We start from the raw sequence: 19450 nt of genomic DNA, 5'->3' as shown, positions 1-19450 counted from the left end.
AACAATCCAGACGAGTTACAACGAATGATTGAGGACCTAAATAGAGAAAGTGTAGGGATCGGGTTGAAGATTAATAGGCAGAAGACAAGGATAGTGATGAATAGCCGGGCAAAGGATTAAGAGTTCTGGATCGCCAGTCAGCCTCTAGAGTCTGTGAAGGAGTACATTTACCTAGGTCAATTAATCACAGGGAACGCTGATCAAAAGAAAGAAATTCATAGAAGAATAAAGACGGGTTGGCTCGCATACGGCAGACATTGTCAGCTCCTGACTGGAAGCTTACCATCATCATTGAAAAAGAAGGTGTACAATCAGTGCATTTTACCAGTGCTGACATATGGGGCAGAGACTTGGAGACTGACAAAGAAGCTTCAGCACAAGTTAAGGACCGCGCAAAGAGCTACAGAACGAATATGGCTAGGCATAACGTTAAGAGACAAAAAGAGAGCGGTTTGGATCAGGGAGAAAACGGGTATAGACGATATTGTAATTGACATCAAGAGAAAGAAATGGAGCTGGGCAGGTCATGCTATGCACCGGTTAGATAACCGTTGGAGCATTAGGTTTACAGAAAGGGTACCAAGAGAAAGGAAATGCAGTCGAGCACGGCAAAAGATAGGTGGAGCGACGAAATTGGGAAATTCGCGGGCGCTAGTTGGAATCGGTTGGCGCAGGACAGGGGTCATTGGAGAACGAAGGGAGAGGCCTTCGTCCTGCAGAGGACACAAAACAGGCTGCTGCTGCTGGTGATGATGATGATGATGACGATGACGTTATTTTCATTTGGAGGCCATTTGCAAAGAGTGCGTCATTGTGTGTCAAAGCTTCACACACATCCCAACGAACATTTCCAGAACGTCGCGCTGAACAGGAACATTGTCTCAAATTTATTAGGCCAAATTAGCAAATAGACGGACAGTACAAACACAATAGTAGTAAATTTTCGCGTCGAATACTTTCGTGACCGTACCTATTCCCATCGATAGCATGTTAACGATGGTTTCGAATTTTGCGACTCTTCGAGCGCTTTTGGATAGCTAGCGGTACCTATAATGGGTTAAAACGAAACAATTTTTATCGGTTTTGTTTTTATGTTTCTGTTTTCTACCGCGCGGAGATTATTAAAGCGCCATCGCAGTCGGGGTGACGAGCGCTCGTAGTTTTCAAGATGGCGTCGACGTCGCGCGCCGGTGTTCCGCGGAAACGGCGAATTTTGGCGTATTCCGATGCAAATGGGCTCGAACTTCCGGAGCATGGTAGTAGCGCAGACTTGGAAGACGACTTCGATTCGTGAGAATTCAGTACGTACGACGTCAGACCGCCCCGGAACGTCAACAGGCACCCGCCGGGATTTTCGCTTCCTGTACCGCTTCATCGCTGCCGCGCATTGGTCTAATGGCGAATTCGGCAAATGGCACCGGAGCACACCGGGGCGAACCGGTGCGATATGCCGAATTCGCCGTAAGTATATCCGGCGTGTTCTAAAGGCCGCAGTTCTTGTCTGCAGTGCGGCAGCGTCGTTCGGCCGGTACCGCACAAAAGAATTAACGGCCGGCGAGCGCCCAGAGAGTGGCGTTTTCTGCGCGTAAGACGGTCGGCAGTGGACCTCGGCATCGTGCTCACTCGGGCCAATGTTTTCCCATGTATCGAAAGAAATGTGGTGCGTACGGAGCGCAATATGGAGCATGATTGCATGTGGCGCTCGTGTTAAACATGCAAGATTTCGATTCTTTTGTCTTCCTTTAGCCCAGAGCAGCATGGATGTTTCTATCGATCTTTTTCATTCTTGTTCCAATTTCCTGTTTTCTAAATAACTTCCTAATACTGTTTTAATGTGTAGTTTGAAATTAAGACACGCGGAAAGATAATTGCGTTACTCTACAATTTGATACAATACATTTTAGCATCAAGCATTTTTTGAGGCAGGAAAAAACAATTATTTCCTTGACCACCCAAAAACTAATGATATTCCCGCGGTCACGAAAGTGCTAACTAAAGCAAAAAAACATTTCGCATAACGAGCTTTGAGCCAATGTCCTTGTCACGTCGGACAAATGGGATACCGATGTAGAGCACACTTGTCCTTTACACGCGTTCAATTAGCACATCAACAATGTGAGCTCATTGGACTTTCCAGATTCAGTGATAACAACATCTTCTATACTGCCTAACGCAGGTGTGTTAGCCCGCTGGAACCCATCGAAGCATCCGAGTTTCCTGTATGCTATAATTATTCCGTGAAAGAGTGTACGGCTTACTCTCAGAGCTCGAAAGGTATATTCCTCACGCCACTCACCAGCTCCCACAGGCCTATACAGTGAGTGGCCTTACGTGCAGCGCTTGACGAATTCATTCATATTGCAGCTGCTTTCTGGGAGTTGTGATATTCTTCACAGTGGTGAGCACCATCATCGACGTCTGTTGCTCCCGGAGAGGAGAGAAGCCGGCACCACGAAGTGAGTTTTGCATGATGTGTTTAAATGACCACCGTATTGCAGCACGGATAACATTATTGCACGATTTGTTTCAATTTATTGCTTGCATCGTGACATAAATTTGCGGCTTGACACTGCAGATGACTGCTCTTCCAGCGTCTAACAACAAAAGAATAATAATAATAATAAAATATAAACATCAGGCATGCAAAAATCTTGAATTATATGTTCATATCCAGTGTACAATAAAGAAAATCATATATAAATAAAATACATGTTTGAAATATCGTAAAGGGCCGCGGCACTCGTTAAGGAAAGCATAGAGTGTTGGATCGGCTGCTGGCATTTGTTTCATCAAGACTGATTCCGAGGAAGAGAAAGGAATTAGGAGATGTGCGCTGAAAAATGTTTCTGGAAGTTCGCCACTTGACCATGCACTTCGCGCTATATGAGATGACACTACAAGAAAAAGATAAAGCTTAGTACGGAGACACGTTCTGCATAAAAAAAGAATTAAATTTCACTGCTCCAAAGTCCATCTACAAGTGTGCTTCTGACTCATACATTTCTCACGAGTTCCTGCTCTTTAAAAAAATATAGTTGTTCAAGTTCAATCATTAATCGTTATTCATTAATCATTAATCCGCATGCTCATACATGCATGCGGACACACACACACAGACGAAGTAAACTGATGCGCAGATGAGGTGCAGTTACATTAACGCCATAGTTATCCGGGCCCTGCAAGCTTCGGTTAAGCCTCACCGCACTTATGGTCTACCGCAGCACACAGACACACCCTAGCTTCAAATAAAATGCCTAGTTACCATGTGTAATGAAGACAAAGATTTTCTTTCGTATACGTGCTGTTTGCTACTGGCCTTCGCTTACATTGTGTCCGACATATCAACTGTGGTGGCATAGTGGCTTTGGCGTTGCTCTGCTATGTCCGGGGTCGTGGTATCAAATCCGGGCCGCGGCGGCTGCATATCGATGTGGACGAAATGCAAAGACCACCGTGTGCCGTGCATTGGGTGCACGTTGTAGAACCCCAGGTGGTCAAAATTATTTCAGGGTTTCCTAGTACGGTGTCCCTAATATTCTTATCGTTGTGTTGGCAGGTAAAACACCAAAATTTAATTTGATGTTAGGGTCCGATATCACTATTTGCTGGCACCTGCTGTCCCAAAGAGTTTCAGCGTAAGAATGTTTCTTTTCGTGTGTGTGATTACGGGTCAAGTTATTTTCATACAGAGAATTTGTGCCTTTCTACTGCCGGGAAGTCAAAGAGCTCAGTCAGAAGAGTGATGACACCGAGCAGCACACACAAATCGCAAAAAATTGAGACTGAAATTTCTTTCACGTTGTTTACATCCACAGCAGGAACTATTGCTCAGAAACTGCATTTCTTGTTGTTTATCCACACCAGCCACGCTGCGCATCTTGCTGACGGCGTTTTCGATGCCCAGAAACACGCGTGTCCTGCTTGCTTTGAATCGGGACCGCAAGTCGGACTCGTACAAGTACCGCTTCGTGCATGGCCTACGTTTCTTCAGTATCCTGTGGATCGTGCTGGGACATTCCTCTATGGCTCTCGACCCAGTAATTTGTGAGTTCGCATCTTGGATGATTTGATGAAGAGCTTATTTCTATATTGAGGCTATTCGTTGAACTTTCTGTGATAAGCTGGGGCCTAATTAACAAACCTTTTCGGTTGTAGGTGTTCAGCATCAAGATTGGTTAGAATTGCTAATACGAGCAATTAAAGGGTTAGAAATGTTTGGGAATGCGGCCCTGAAAGCACCGAGTAACGAGCGTGCCAGCCATTCTTATCCAGGCTGGTATGAATGCATACCACATTGTCACGTGGTCGTGACGTCAAAGAACACAGTAGAAATACTGTGAAAGGCAAAAACTAGCTTTTATTGGGCGAACCTCTGCCCACAAAAGAGGCTACACTTATAGCTCAACGATAGCGGCGAACACGGTCGGCGATCGTCGAAAATCTGATCAGCGGGTCCAGCGCGTCCGCTTTTGTACAGTAGTCATCGAATGTTCTAGACTAATCGTAGGTACCCGCGTGCCTTCCACAAAGTTCTATACTATTCGCGTCACGCGATGAAATCAGATAACACCAGGTTAGGCGACAACAGACAGCGGATAGAATCATCGATGACTTTTCCGGAACTTCGGATACACACAGGCGCGTCCCGCGCTGTGCGATAAGATTTGTTAGGCGGCGAAACGTGGTCGCCCGATAAATATAAGTACACGTGTCAATATATTCTGCGATACGGGTTGATACTTTTTATTTAGAAAAAGTGTGTAAGAGAGTCTCGAGTCTGCTTTGATTCAAGGATGTGGTTTGGGCACAACCGACACTTTACATCAACCCGCGGCCTCTATATGGTGGAAACAATGGAGCAAACTTTTCTGTTGTGCTGCGAGGCAGATGGCTTTCACCTTACCACATTTAGGTCCACACCATGAGGTGAAAAAATAAACGAACGAAAACACGTTGCTAATTTTCTCTATACTGAATGAAAAGTCAGGAATGTACGTAGTGACGGAAACCATGCTGGCAAAGCCAAGGATTGTCGATACCGATCGAAGCGTCGTTTGGAAAAAATTCAGATGCCTGTCTACGTCGACATGCTCACACACTGCAGTAAAATGCTGGTTCTTTTTCCAGTGAATTGCCCATTATGTTTGCAGCTTCGATTCACGGAATCGTTCTTTATGGCACTTCTACATTCAGTGGTCCTCCAAGAGTTGAGGTCGGCCTAGATTAAAGTAGGTGTTGGTGGTGAAAACTTATTTATTTGCAGTGAAATTGCCGCGGAGAGACTCTGAGTGGTCGGACGTACGTGGCTTGCGATAGGCGGGACCCTCAGGGTTCACCGAATGCGGTGTGTTCTTTCGGCAATTGATGACAGGGACATGTGCTTGCATTGTGGAATACTGTCTCCCAACATCCGTTTCATCTGTTCTTATCGTCATGATTTTTCATAGTTATTCTAGATATTGGCATTGTCACTGCGTCGGCTGTGAGGCTAGCACGCTAATTTACGACCCGCACCTCGCTTCATCTTGTTCGAACTGAAAGTGAAGCTACAGCAAGTTGCACACGTGCCGGACCAGCTTAGTACCTAGAGAGCGCCAGAACGCATGTTGCAGAGGGTACGTTAATTTTAAGCTGAGGTTATATTTTTTTTCTCACAAGATATAGCTTTGCCACGAGAAGGTTTAAAGGGACCCTTAAACAATTTTGTCGATATTGCACAAACCTACTGAGTCGTTAGAGTAGGTCCTTCTGATCATTAACTGACGCATTTAAGTGGTCCGCGTAAATCGTCTAATTTATTATAAGGTTTTAAAAATGTGCATCGCTGCCGATCGCATCACACAGCTCGGCTGAATTTTCAGCTTTCCTAACCATTTGACGTAGATTGGCCGAATGATGCTTGTAGGACGAGCAATCCGATTGGCTGCCCAGGGCACGCCATTCATTATTTTTCCACCTTTATGGTGAACAAATGTTGTGGTGAACAAATGCCTGGTCGAACGCTTCCCTCACCTTGGGATCGAGGGAGGACCGAGTGTTTATAAACCGCCGTTCTGCGGCTGCTGAGTGTACTTTCTCTCTCAGTCATGCTAGACTGATGCACTGCAACGTCCTTATGCAGATACTGTAAACAAACCCATATATTCCTCGTTCTCGATGAGAAGCAGTCCTTCCCTTCAACAACGTCCTCAGCGTGGATATGTTGGACGACGGCATGGGCCAGCTACCATCAAATTCATGCCCGACTCCAATCTTGACATCTGGTTACGAACGGTGGGATTGGTGTCCCAATCCTCACAGCGTGCAGACAAGTAGACCGCGCTTGTTTGCACAAGCTGGGAAGCGTCGCACATGTGCCACTGTGATTATCTTGAGATGCGTAGTGCGTGATATTGTGCTGTTCATGTGTTATGTAGTAGATGACGCGGCGTTTGTCAGGGCGTTGAAAGCACGAACATGTTTTGTACCCGGGTGCAGAAACGGGTATAGAACGTGTAAAGCCAGGACCTCAATTTTTAGACCGGCTAAAAACTGAGCTCGTCATGAATTGTGGTAGCGAAATATCAAACGTGCTAACGAGGAGTTGACAACGGAGTGTGTCCTTTGTGAATGGCACTTGGAATTGAAGTACATCGAAAGGACCTTTCAGCATGTGATCAATGGAGATATAGTCATCAGAGAAGCAGATAAATGCAATGCAGACAGCGCGTTCACGCAAAAGTTGACCGGGTAGGCCCATCGTAGACTGTATATGAGTTAGCCAATCTCATTAAAGCGTTGATGGAATGCATTGACATTGTTCTGTTTTCAACAGAGAAGCTTTATATGCTTTCAGTGTGCATGATTTTCTGCAGTTCTTGAACAGTAGAACGCTCTGCCAAATGGGATGTGAGCTCCATAGCAAAGAGCTCTCTGCATAACTGATCCAATTTGTGGTGTTAACTAGGCTGCACTTTTTCACATTGAACATGGACAAGGCTCTTCAAAGGGAGTGCCAGAAACACTTGAAATGAAGGAGAGTGAAGTAGAGCCTACTGCAAAGCTCGGTCTGATGTGTGCATGTTGAGTGCTGTACTACGTAATAAAGTGTTTCGGCTTGTCTACCTGTACAACAGAAGCAGTTATGGAAAATATTTAGTGCAGGTTGAGGTTCGTCAAAACACTCACATATGTTCCTAATTCTTTTTTACAAAGCTAAAGCTTTTTAAAGGGCATGTTGCTGGCGCATGCAGACGCGAATAGTGAACTGAACGAGATGGTGATGCTATTCCCCGGTTTCTTGCGCACAGCCGCAGCGTTGTCTTTGTCTGGTTGCATGTACGATTTTCCCCGCGCCGACTGGCTACACTTGCGCCATGTGAGGGAAGGACAACAGCTGAAAGACGGCGTTTCAGGTTGTTCGCGTTTACTGTCCACGTTCACTTGCGCCAACACGATACAAGCTTATTAGTGAAAACCAACTCGACCAGAGTGGGCTTCAAGTGCGATATTCTTCCTTTTAAATCGCGTGGCTAAACATCTGCTGTGCATTCCGATGTTGCAAATAGCGCATCTTTCAATTGTCTGCTCTCCAAAGAAGTGTCACCCTTCTTAATAATGCATCTATGAGCCGCAAACACTTCGTGATGTTTACATCATGCTTTACATTAAAAATTCAAACGCGTCCCAAAGTGAATACGACGCGCGTGGCAGCTGCTGTGCGCTACCCCTTTCAAAAGCTGCGAAAGCTGCACAGCAGATGCAAGTAGCACCATCTTCAACTTTCACCGCGCCTTTGTGCAGCCAACCGACTCCCACCCGTCACACTGCCCCGTTCTAGCCACCATAGCTTTGTGCGCTCGCTCTATACAAGCGGATGTAGACGACACGACGTGCCATGATGACGCTGAGCCAGCGTAGGCGGGGCTTAGCTCTGATCACTCAGTGAACAAGTTGAGGAGAAAATGCATGCCTATGGAGGACGCTAACTTGTAGTCGTCAGTAGCTCTCTTAGTATGAGGCGCTTAGGACAAATTGTGACGCGAATGATTAACTTTAGCTGTGCCCTACGCGTCTCCAAATATGTGCGAACAGTTTCAGGTCCCCTTTAAGATGGTGCACAGGGATCCTTACATAGGCTAATGATCAATGGAAATTGTATGTGTCTGCACGAGACTGAATATTTTGCGTATACTACAGTGTACTTACTTTGTGTGTGCCGTTGTATGTGGCATACTGAGCTCGGTATAATGAACCATTTGCAGCTAGGTACGCCAACGTACTGCATGTCACCTCAAGCTGGATCTTCTGCATCATCTCGACGTCGTTTTTGAGCGTTGACACGTTCTTCTTTCTAAGGTTGGTGCCCATGCAGATTGTACTAAGCGAAGTATGCTGCCAGCTTCCATGATTTGTGAATGTGAAAAAAATATATACAAACGCAGGGGGTATGTAGCAAGAGAAGATTGTGCTTTGTTTAGAGAGCCTTAGAATTCCGTAAATGAGTGCTGCTTACATGGCCGACTTGTTGAATCAGCTGAACTTTTGCATGATGTACGTAGCTTCAAGTCACACAGAGGTTCATAACCTAGATGGTTTAGACAATAGAACATCTACCACTCCATTTCATTAACCTATATTTCGTGTAAGTGTATGTAGCGTAACATTCCACATTTTGTCCTTAATTCCCTTGAAACCAGTAACTTTTTTATTGTCAGCACGGTTTCCATAAGGGACTCTCTACTGACACACAGCTTGTAACACTAATTCATGATATCACACTTGCTGTAGATGCCTCAAGTCAGCTTGACCTTATTTTACTTCATTTTAGAAAAGTGTTTGACTGTGCCTTCTACAATAAGCTAACAACCAAAGTATGATACATTGGGATGTCAACATCGGACACACACTGGGTTAAATCTTACTTGTAGAACCATACCCAGCTTATGGAAGTTCCAAATCACAATCTCGGCCTGTAACATCTGGCTTTCCTCAGGGTAGTGCCTATAGTCCCATTCTTTCCTTAATACATATAAACCGTTGTTATACAGCTAATGCACGTCTTCTAGATGTTGATACTAATTTCTTTGCCAAAAATTCTATTCTTTACACAAAAAACAATAACTTGTCACACCGATCAAATCACTGTGAATACATGTTAACTTGCATCGTCGAGCAGTGCACAAAGTGGTCCATGACATTAAATTCCAATAAAACTGCGCTCTTACGGGTCAGGTACTAAATCATGTATTTCGTGTATTCTTACAATGTAAGTGACGGGTCAATTAAGGAAGTATATGATTCTAATTTACAATAGGCAGCGAGACACTGGAAGTAGTAAGGGAATACATCTACTTAGGGCAGGTAGTGATGGCAAATCCGGATCATGAGACAGAAATAATCAGAAGAATAAGAATGGGCTGGGGTGCGTTTGGCAGGCATTCTCAGATCATGAACAGCAGGTTGCCATTATCCCCCAAGAGGAAAGTGTATAATAGCTGCGTCTTACCACTACTCACCTACGGGGCAGAAACCTGGAGGCTTACGAAAAGGGTTCTACTCAAATTGAGGACAACGCAACGAGCTATGGAAAGAAGAATGATAGGTGTAACGTTAAGGGATAAGAAAAGAGCAAATTGGGTGAGGGAACAAACGCGAGTTAATGACATCTTAGTTGAAATCAAGAAAAAGAAATGGGCATGGGCAGGGCATGTAATGAGGAGGGAGGATAACCGATGGTCATTAAGGGTTACGGACTGGATCCCAAGGGAAGGGAAGCGTGGCAGGGGGTGGCAGAAAGTTAGGTGGGCGGATGAGATTAAGAAGTTTGCAGGGATGGCATGGCCACAATTAGTACATGACCGGGGTTGTTGGAGAAGAATGGGAGAGGCCTTTGCCCTGCAGTGGGCGTAACCAGGCTGATGATGATGATTCTAAGTCCTTGGTATTAAACATGCCGAAAACATTTGCATATCAGCGATGCGCAAACTTGCTTGTTTGACATGGAAACTAAAAGTACCACTTTCCGAGTCTAAGTTCTTGGCAAATAAACCATTCAGTCTCTCGAAGTTGAAGTATGCTTGTATTACGCGGGATGCTTTATTGGCGCGAAGAATGTATGCAAGTTGGAAATGATTCAAAGGAATGCAGTCAGTTCTATCTTATAAGCCCACGGATTCACCAACAAGTCTTATGGGCGTGAAAATAACATTCTTACGCTTCAGGATAAACGAAGAATCGCGAGACTGACGCTTTTGTACGCACCGTACAGAATTATCTGAAATTAATGTGCATGACTACATATAAGCATTTTACTCCTTTTCTTCCCGGCATAAGCATGCACAGAACTAGCTCACGTGCTCTACGTGCACAATATTGTTCAAAAATTGCATTTGTTTCTGAATATAATGCCCTGTACATCTGACAATCTATTCATGAGTGATTCCACAAACAGTTTTCAATGTCGAGTGATGTTTTTATTTCCAGCTCTGTGAGTTGCTCTTGGTAATCATAGTATTAGTGTTGTAAAATTGTGCATTGAACCTGTTTGATGTATTTCCATTTACATGTTTTCATGTTCTTACCATTCGGCCTATAAAACGCCCTTGGTATTAAACATGCCGAAAACATTTGAGTATAAGCGATGCGCAAACGTGCTTGTTTGACATGGAAACTAAACGCACCACTTTCCGAGTCTAAGGTCTTGGCATATAAACCATTCAGTTGTCCACAACAAAACAAAATCAGGCTGCGATACTGTGTTAGTTACAGATGCATCTAGGTTATTCCACTCGCGAACAACACGGGGGAAAAAGAAAGACCGAAAAGTATCGTTATTACAAAGGAACTAGTTTAGTGTATATGCATGATTATGACGAAGTACGCGTGATTTACAAAAGGCGTACGACACGCTCGTTAAATGGGTGTGTCGTATGTCACAGGCTTCCCGCACCACACCTTGAATATATTGCAAAATACTTTCTGCATGTGTGAAGCTTATATTTTTTGGGCGAAGCGTAAAATTTCTGTGATCTGTGGTTTTCACGTATTTTCAAGCCGACTTGCTATGTCTTTCAATAGCCTGCAACGTCCCGCTAAATAAATATTGGCAGTTCAACCGAAGCGCAAACCACTGACTGCCATAGCAAGGGATAGCGTTTGCGCATGAACTTATCGGGCGGTGTTGTAAGCACAAGAGGGTCCGACTAAGGTGAACGCGACATACGCGGGTGTGCTAAAGGTTCTGACACCATTAAGCACCCTGAACGCACCGTGTATGACCTGTAACGACATCGCACAGGCGTCACTACGCTGCCTGTAAAGAACCACGCCAATAAAATTACATCACTCTCAGTTTTGAACACCAGTATTGTTTTGAACTTTTCATATTTAAAACCTGAGAAAATTTCAGATAGAAACAAGGCGCTGTGAATGTAGTGTTTCATTACACATGTTAGTGGGGCTGCCATTCCCAAAATTCTGAGAAATAATTCTGGCGACAACGTAAGGCGCAGTTTGAACAAATTTGGTGGCTTAATTGTATAGAGTTTAGCTTGCATGTATGGCACGCGCACACATATACCATGATTATAGCTGAATATATGGGGAGCCCCATGGCGACGGAGTGGAAATTTGCCTGGAGTGTCCATGTAATTGCTATCTGAATAAAAATATTTTGAGAAAAAAATTTGTAGCACTGGCGCTGGCATAGTTAACCTGAACAGAAACAGTGTGCTTATGGTGCTTTCGTTCCGAAGATATGATCTTCTGAAAACAAAACACTGGTAGTATTTGAAAGCGGACAAGCCAACACTGTGCATGTGTCGCGCTCTACGCCAGTAAAGTTCTCAATGAAACTGAGGAAGCCTGAAAAGCACTTCTTGTTGGGCGAGTTGGAAGCTGTTCATTATAATATATGAAGACGCCAAATAAGCAGACACACACAAGAGAACGGGACCGGGGAAGCCTGACTAGGGAAAAGCGGCGAAGGACGTTAATGTTACTGAGCCAGGCTTAGAAACTGAATAGTCGGTACGCTACATTCTGAAGAGAGTGAAAGCTAGAAGGGAATGCTGTGACGACTAGGGCAGACACGCACAAGTACTCCCCAACTTCCAACTAAATTTCATCGAGCAAAACAATGCGATTTATATTTATTTATTTATTTATTTACAATACTCCCAGTCTCATATCGAGACCATAGCGGGTGGGCATATGATTATACATACAATTCATGTTTTATAGGCCGAATGGTAAGAACATGAAACATGTAAATGGAAATACATCAAACAGGTTCAATGGACAATTTTACAACAGTAATAATATGATTAACAAGAGCAACTCACAGAAATAGCACACTTCAGGTTACATGTACGTAAGGACCATTACAATGATATAAAGCAAAGAATGAAACAAAGGGGGTAACTGTTTAGCTATAGTTCAGAAAATGGGAGTTCTGACGATTATCTATGCATAAGAACTATTCTTTCCTAGCTACTTATTTCATCTTTTTATAACTTGACAAAATTAGACTGCGAGACTGTGTTAGTTACAGATTCAGCTAGGTTATTCCACTCACGAACAACGCGGCGGAAAAAGGAAGACTGAAAAGTATCGTTATTGCAAAGGAACTCGTCTGGTGTATATGCATGATTATGACGAAGTACGCGGGATTTAGAAAAGGCAACGCATGCAGAGGCATTTATTTTTAGTCGGCTGTGTAATATTTGATGCAGAAATTTTAGACAAAATTTTAGTGTACGGGAACCATACGACATTAGCCTACTCAAGGACAGGTCTCACATACGTAATCTAAGTTAAAAGTTTTACGTTAGTTGGCGCCAACCGCAGGCACCCTTTGAGAAAGAAGAGTTTTCGTAATGCACAAGAAGTAATGTTGTTATTAGGCGCTGTCCAGTACATATTACTGCACGCTGGTAATAGTTCAGAAATAAGCTACAAAAAGTTAGCCTTCCAAGGTGTGCACATTTGACGCGTCGTTCAAAAGCACTTGCTTTGATGGCTACTTTTTAGCCTTTGTTACAACATCTTGCATATAACCATGTTGTTTCGCTTGAAATACAGTTTAGGTCGTGCCTGTCCGGCTTGCTATCGTATCGTTTTCAGGATTCACCTCTAGACATCAGTGTATAATGCAAGCAAACATACCCATACAGGTCTATTGCGCGTCAATGCAGTGACCTGTGTGGTCAGTTCTTAGTCTCTAAATCGGTTACGCATTCGCCCTGACCGAACGCTAACAATGTGTATTTCCCTGTTATTTTGTCCGCTTTATGATTTTATGGTAGTCACTTTACTAGCTGCTGGAGGCATAATCGTGAGGCAAAGATTGGAACAAGCCGTGAAACAGTCAAGGATGCTAATCAAGAAAACGTATATTCTTCTTTCAATTTGCTGCTAGAATTTCCTAATAGCCAGTTCTAAATAAACTGTTTCAGTTCCTCTCTCCTCCACGTGAACCTGTCTGATTATCTCTTTTTTTCTGTCTTTCAGTGGATTTCTGCTGGCTTACAACATCCTGAAAATGAAGAAAAACCCTGTTCTTGTCGGCACCATAGCTGTATTGCGCAGAATTATCAGGTAGGTGCATTCTAAGCAGTGCATCAGCCACGTATACACTACACCATATACACTGCGAAAACATTCCAGGCTATGTTTTGTAAAGGAGTTAATTTTTGAAGGACGTGATTATAGCTAGAGGCTTGAGTCATTATCACACTTAACAACAAAGTGCTTATTTTTCTCAGTAAGCGTCATCGTGGCAGTGGGGTCTTCTGGCAAATTACTTCGTGTGGTCTTGAAAAAAAAAGTTCACAGTAATGTCGATAACAGCGTGCTATTTGATTTTGCAAATTATTCATTACGCTGGTTCTATTTTTGCGTGGTCGTAGCTTCGTATGACACCCGGTTCTATTAAATACATGCTAATGCCTACATGGGCCCTCACAGCTGCATGAAAAGTCCTTGCCTTTTTAGTAAGGGTTTGTGAATATTCAAAATTTTGAATTAGAATCGAATTGCTCTTGCTAATCGATTAATATTCGATTGAGAGTTCGCTGCTAGAAATAGTCGAATATTCGTTTCTATTCTTGTTAAAGTGAAAATAAAACTATTTTGAGTCTCAGAGAAGAGAGTGATGGTGCAAGTAACGTCTGTTCTGAGTGATTCCGCTGCAGAAGAGTGGTGGTTGTTGCACACAAACCCTAGGTAACGACCGAACACACGGCGCAGATACCTCTCGCTCAATAATTTCCGGTCGTTGTGCCTCGTTTTAAGGCAACATACAAATTTTATGTCTGTATTTAGACAAATCAATTTATTATTTAGCCAGCCTAACCAGATTTGGATTCCTTCAAAGCAATATGCACCGCTGTAATGAACGGTGCCCTCTCAATGAATCTGGTGACGTGGCTCTTCCCTTGTTTCGTTACTCTCTTTGTCGTGGAGCGTATAGCTGAAAACAGTTGTCTCTAATTTACAGACTTCTTGTTTAACCAGGCGTCTAGTTGCGACTGGTGTTATACTTGCACGCATAAAATAACCTAAATATGTCTAATTTCTTTTAAAGTATGGAATCCAGACAAACCTTGTATTTTACTTTCATGAGAAATAAGATATCTGATATTTGATTTAATATTTGAAGGTGATTTTTTCACAAATATGCGTATTTAATTCGGCTCTGGAGTTTCGGTATTCAAAATACATTACTTTCTATGAGCGCCTATAGCAAGGGCAGATAGCCTAGACTACATCCATTATAAGGTAGAAAGTACGCACAAGAATACTACTCTTGCGTTCTTGGGTAATGAGTTGGACTAGCCCGCATGCCTGTAGGCGTCTGATCAGGAAAAAGGGCTGCTGTGATTCCTTGGCAGTGCAGGTGAACAATAGTCTTTCTCTCGCATTGGCTTGCTCAACAGACGCCCACTCACACACCATTAAATTTGCCGAGTATGGTAGTGGATTGCCGCATTTTCTGTCCCTGTCCTAAGCATCACCTGTCATGCAGGGTTACCGTTCCCATGTTTTTTGTCCTGATGTGCTTCTGCCTGCTGCCACTGGCAGCCACTGGTCCGAACACCGTCTTGCTGTTCAGCAAGTTCCACAGCGAGCTGGAACGACACTGGTGGAGGCTGATCCTTCACATCCGGAACTTTGCCAACGCTAACGAATTGGTTAGTGGGCACTATTTCATCATTCACACGACATTGTGCACCAAACGTTTTTTTTGTTGTTGTTGTTTCTTAAAACCTCGCGCGGAATGAGTTCTAAGACAGCTGCTAAGTCTGGTTATTGGATAATTTAGGACCATTTTATCTTTTCTAGACTGCACTGGCAATAGTTATGAGTAGGCGAACTTGGAAAGGTTTTGTTTCGTAAGTGCGTTTTGCCATTGGCCAACCAACTTCGCTAACGATATATCTATCAAGGAGCTTGGTGGCCATCTGCCCTTACGAACAGTGCGGGGGTAAAAGCTATCGTGCGAATAAGGGTACACATTTTAGCTAGCTGGTATATGCTTGCTTCAAAAATGAGTCCTTGACTCGATGCTGTGTCATTGTTTTATTGAGTTTCTTCTGTGTTTTTGTTAGATTGCTCGTTTATTCTTTTCTTCGAAATGCCTCATCTACGAACTTCATATATATGCGGGGCCCGCATTTGGTTGGCTTTTAGTTCTTAAATACGGTTCAGTATTGGCCAGGCGCCTTTACTCCGACGTTGCAATTGGCTGGCGTTTGCTCACACGAATAGTTCTTGCATAAGAACCTTTCTGTTAATACAGACCCTGGATTTCGTCACGAAGGACTACAACAGTCAGATTGAGTCACGAAAACCACGTAGCGCTTGCTGTCTTTCTAGTCTGGTACTCTAATAACATACTTGCCAACTCTCCCGAATTTTTCGTAAACTTTACGAATTTGTATATTACTTACGGTTTTACGAATGTTGCATGAAGTTTTACAAAAAAAATGCTCCTATCGAAAAAGTTTCGCTCGTCGGTCTCCGAACCTCCCGCTCAATGTTTTTCGATGGTGAAAGGGAGGAAAAGGGGCGCTTGCTTCGAGCGAGTTGATGAAGAAAAAAGGTGACCTCTGTACTGTGATGTCCAAAACGGTCCGTTACTTGTTAGTCTCAGTGGTTCAAACTTTACTGCAGCTGCTGCTTGTGTGCTGCGTCTAAAGCTAAGCCATCGTTAATAAGTGCATATTTCCCCACGAGCTAGCGAAATATGAAGTCAACCACAAGGAAAATTGGGCTACACACTTTGAGATATTTCTGACAACTGATCTATAGTGCTCTTGTGCAGTGCAATATGTAATCACGCTTCATGTTCAAATTTTATATTAGGAGAATCCCAGCAAGCTTGAAGAAGCGGGAAAATCAGAAGCAGACATAGACAAAGGGACAGAAAGGTGGCAGGACTAACAACTTTATTCTCCAAAGCAACATCCTCCATGTCCGTAATGAACATGCGCAAGCCACAGCATATTGACACGTGTATTTATATTTATCGGGCGACCAGGTTTCGCCGCCTAACAAATCTTATCGTACAGCGCGGGACGCGCTTGCATGTATCCGAAGTTTCTGGAAAGTTATCGATGCTTCTATCCGCAGTCTGTTATCGCCGAACCTTGTGTTATCTGATTTATTCGCCTGACGCGAATGATGTAGAACTTTATAGAAGGCACGCGGGTCCCAACGATTAGTCTGGAGCATTCGACGACTCTGTATAAAAGCCGACGCGCTTGACCTGCTGATCAGATTTTCGGCGATCGCCGACTGTGTTCGCCGCTATCGTTGTGCTTTAAGTGTAGCCTGTTTTGTGGGCACAGGTTCGCCCAATAAAAGCTAGTATTGTCTTTCACAGTACTGCTACTGTGTCATTTAACGTCACTACCACGTGACACCTGGTGGAGGTGCTTTTGGTTCATGTACCGGACGCCCCCGACAAGCCGTGATCCAAGCCCGGACCGTAAAGAGCGCACCAACGTAGTCACGGACCATCGAGTAAGCCGTCGTCTACAACAGCTGCCCCCGGAGCACGGACTGCTTCCTGAGAAGACCAAGAAGATTATGGTCAATGCAACCCCAATGGCAGCCCCACTGTCGCCCATCGTGCTGCAGCAGCCCAGGGAACCACCGACGTTCCGCGGTTCCACATTTGAGGACCCCGAAAGCTGGCTGGAAACGTATGAGAGGGTCGCTACGTTTAACAGCTGGGCAAGCGACGACAAGCTGCGACATGTCTATTTCGCATTGGAGGACGCCGCCAGGACGTGGTTCGAGAATCGAGAAGCCCCTTTGACGACGTGGGACCTGTTCCGCAGCGGCTTCCTACAAACATTTACAAGCGTCGTGCTAAAAGAGCTAGCCCAAGCTCTACTGGAGACCAGAGCGCAGCTGCCGAATGAGACGATTGCGATCTTCACTGCGGAAATGACCCGTCTGTTCCTCCACGCCTACCCGGAAATGTCAGAGGAGAAGAAAGTCCGCCTACTAATGGGTGGTGTAAAGGAGGAAGTTTTTGCCGGAATGGTAAGAAGCCCACCGAAGACCGTCGACGAGTTCCTTCATGAGGCGACGAACATTGAGAAGACACTAGAATTGCGGAACCGGCAATTCGACCGACGCACCAAGCCAACAAGCTACGCCGGCGTTCAATCAGTGGCCACCGACGACCTGCGTGAGACCATCCGGGCAATCGTACGAGAGGAGCTTCTGAAGATCTTCCCTTCATCGCAACCTCAAGTGGCCTCAATCGCCGAAGTTGTCAAAGAAGAAGTCCAGCGATCGCTCGGAGTTCCCGAGGTACAATCACAATCATCGCAGATCCAGCCAGAAGCGATGACCTACGCCGCCGTTGCACGCCGTCAAGGTCCCCCTCCGCGACCGCGCCAGGGCCCTGTCACGCCGCAGTTCCGTCAACCGCCGCCGCCGCCGCCGCCAGCACAACCACCCGTCGCCCAGCGCACCTACGCTAGGAAGACGGATATTTGGCGCGCCCCCGACCACCGCCCGCTCTGCTACCACTGCGGCGAAGCCGGCCACGTCTACCGACGATGCCCATACCGGGAGATGGGACTGCGAGGTTTCGCTGTCAACGCTCCGCGCCCGCAGCAAGGTGAACGCCCTCGCGATGTCGCCGACTACCTCGCCGCTATTCAGTGGAGCCCTCGACGATCCCGTTCGCCGTCACCAGGCCGATACCTGTCGCCGCAGCGCCGACCATACACTGGCCCAGCCCGGGGCCGGTCAGCGAGCCCATATCCGGAAAACTAAAAGCAGCAACCGATGGAGGTGCGGTTGCTGTTCGTCGAACTGACGAACATCCTCCGCCGCCGACGAAGACGACGAAGACGACGAAGAGACCATCTCGACGACATCATAACGACACGCCGCCGTCCCGACAAAGTCAGGTAGCCAAGACTACACTGACTAAAGACGATTTGACGAAGCGACGTTCCTGCTTCAGTTCAACCCGACGCAGCCATGATCCGACGCCAAGACCTAATTGCAATGCCAGACAAAGAACCACCTACCTCGACGTGCTTCTCGACGACCACGCAGTCACCGCTTTAGTAGACACAGGAGCCGGTTACTCCGTCATGAGTGGACCCATCGCCGCGCAGTTGAAGAAAGTTAAAACTGCATGGGAAGGCCCTCAAATTCGGACCGCTGGAGGACACCTCATCACGCCGACTGGAATCTGCACGGCAAGAATAACCATTCATGACCGGACTTACCCTGCCACCTTCGTTGTCCTCCAACAGTGTTCACGAGACGTCATTCTCGGAATGGACTTCTTGAATCAACATGGCGCAGTCATCGACATGAAGTCGAAATCGATAACGCTGTCACAAGATCAAGCGATACCGCCGGAGACCTGTCGTAGTCACCACGCCTTGAGTGTGCTCGAAGATCAAGTGAGCATCCCGCCTCGCTCCAGCATTGTTATTTCGGTCGGCATCGAAACACCCGCTGACGTAGAAGGCGTCATCGAAGGCGACCAACGTTTACTGCTCGACCATGAAATTTGCGTCGCAAGAGGGATCGCTCGACTGCACGGAGGAAACGCGAAAGTGTTGCTGACAAATTTCAGCCAGGAGTTCAAGCACATCAACAAGGGCACGACGATCGCATACATTGAGGAAATTCAGGAAACCAGCGATGCCTTTGTCCTCTCGGATTCAGCCGCATCTACCCCGATGAGAATTGTCCCCGAACCAGACCTCGACGAGAATCCAAGTCTTCCTATGAGTAAGCAGCAACAGATCAGAAATCTTCTCCGACAATACAAAGACTGCCTTTCGACGTCATCGAGGATTCGACAAACACCAGTTGCAAAGCATCGCATAATAACCGAAGAGGGCGCTCGACCACTCCGCCAAAGCCCTTACCGAGCTTCGACGCGAGAACGCGAAGCTATAAGACAACAAGTCGACGAAATGCT

General features: G+C 45.4%; 1 protein-coding gene across 9 annotated transcripts in view; it reads left to right on the top strand.

The window, feature by feature from the left end:
- LOC139051711 (nose resistant to fluoxetine protein 6-like) overlaps window positions 1-19450 on the top strand; it is a 98827-nt gene that overhangs the window by 18831 nt on the left and 60546 nt on the right. For all 9 annotated transcript variants that reach the window (XR_011509511.1, XR_011509510.1, XR_011509509.1 and 6 more), the window contains exons 5-9: window positions 2365-2456; window positions 3865-4044; window positions 8244-8337; window positions 13492-13578; window positions 15008-15173. Coding sequence is in view for 5 of the 9 variants with exons in the window: in XM_070528691.1 (XP_070384792.1) it covers window positions 2365-2456; window positions 3865-4044; window positions 8244-8337; window positions 13492-13578; window positions 15008-15173 (619 nt within the window). In the remaining 4 variants the exon portion in view is untranslated. The remainder of the gene's footprint in view (window positions 1-2364; window positions 2457-3864; window positions 4045-8243; window positions 8338-13491; window positions 13579-15007; window positions 15174-19450) is intronic.

Source organism: Dermacentor albipictus, unplaced genomic scaffold (genome assembly GCF_038994185.2).
Source record: "Dermacentor albipictus isolate Rhodes 1998 colony unplaced genomic scaffold, USDA_Dalb.pri_finalv2 scaffold_14, whole genome shotgun sequence".
NCBI lineage: Eukaryota > Metazoa > Arthropoda > Arachnida > Ixodida > Ixodidae > Dermacentor > Dermacentor albipictus.
Note: the sequence above shows the minus strand (reverse complement) of the source record. Positions and strands in the feature narration are given on the sequence as shown.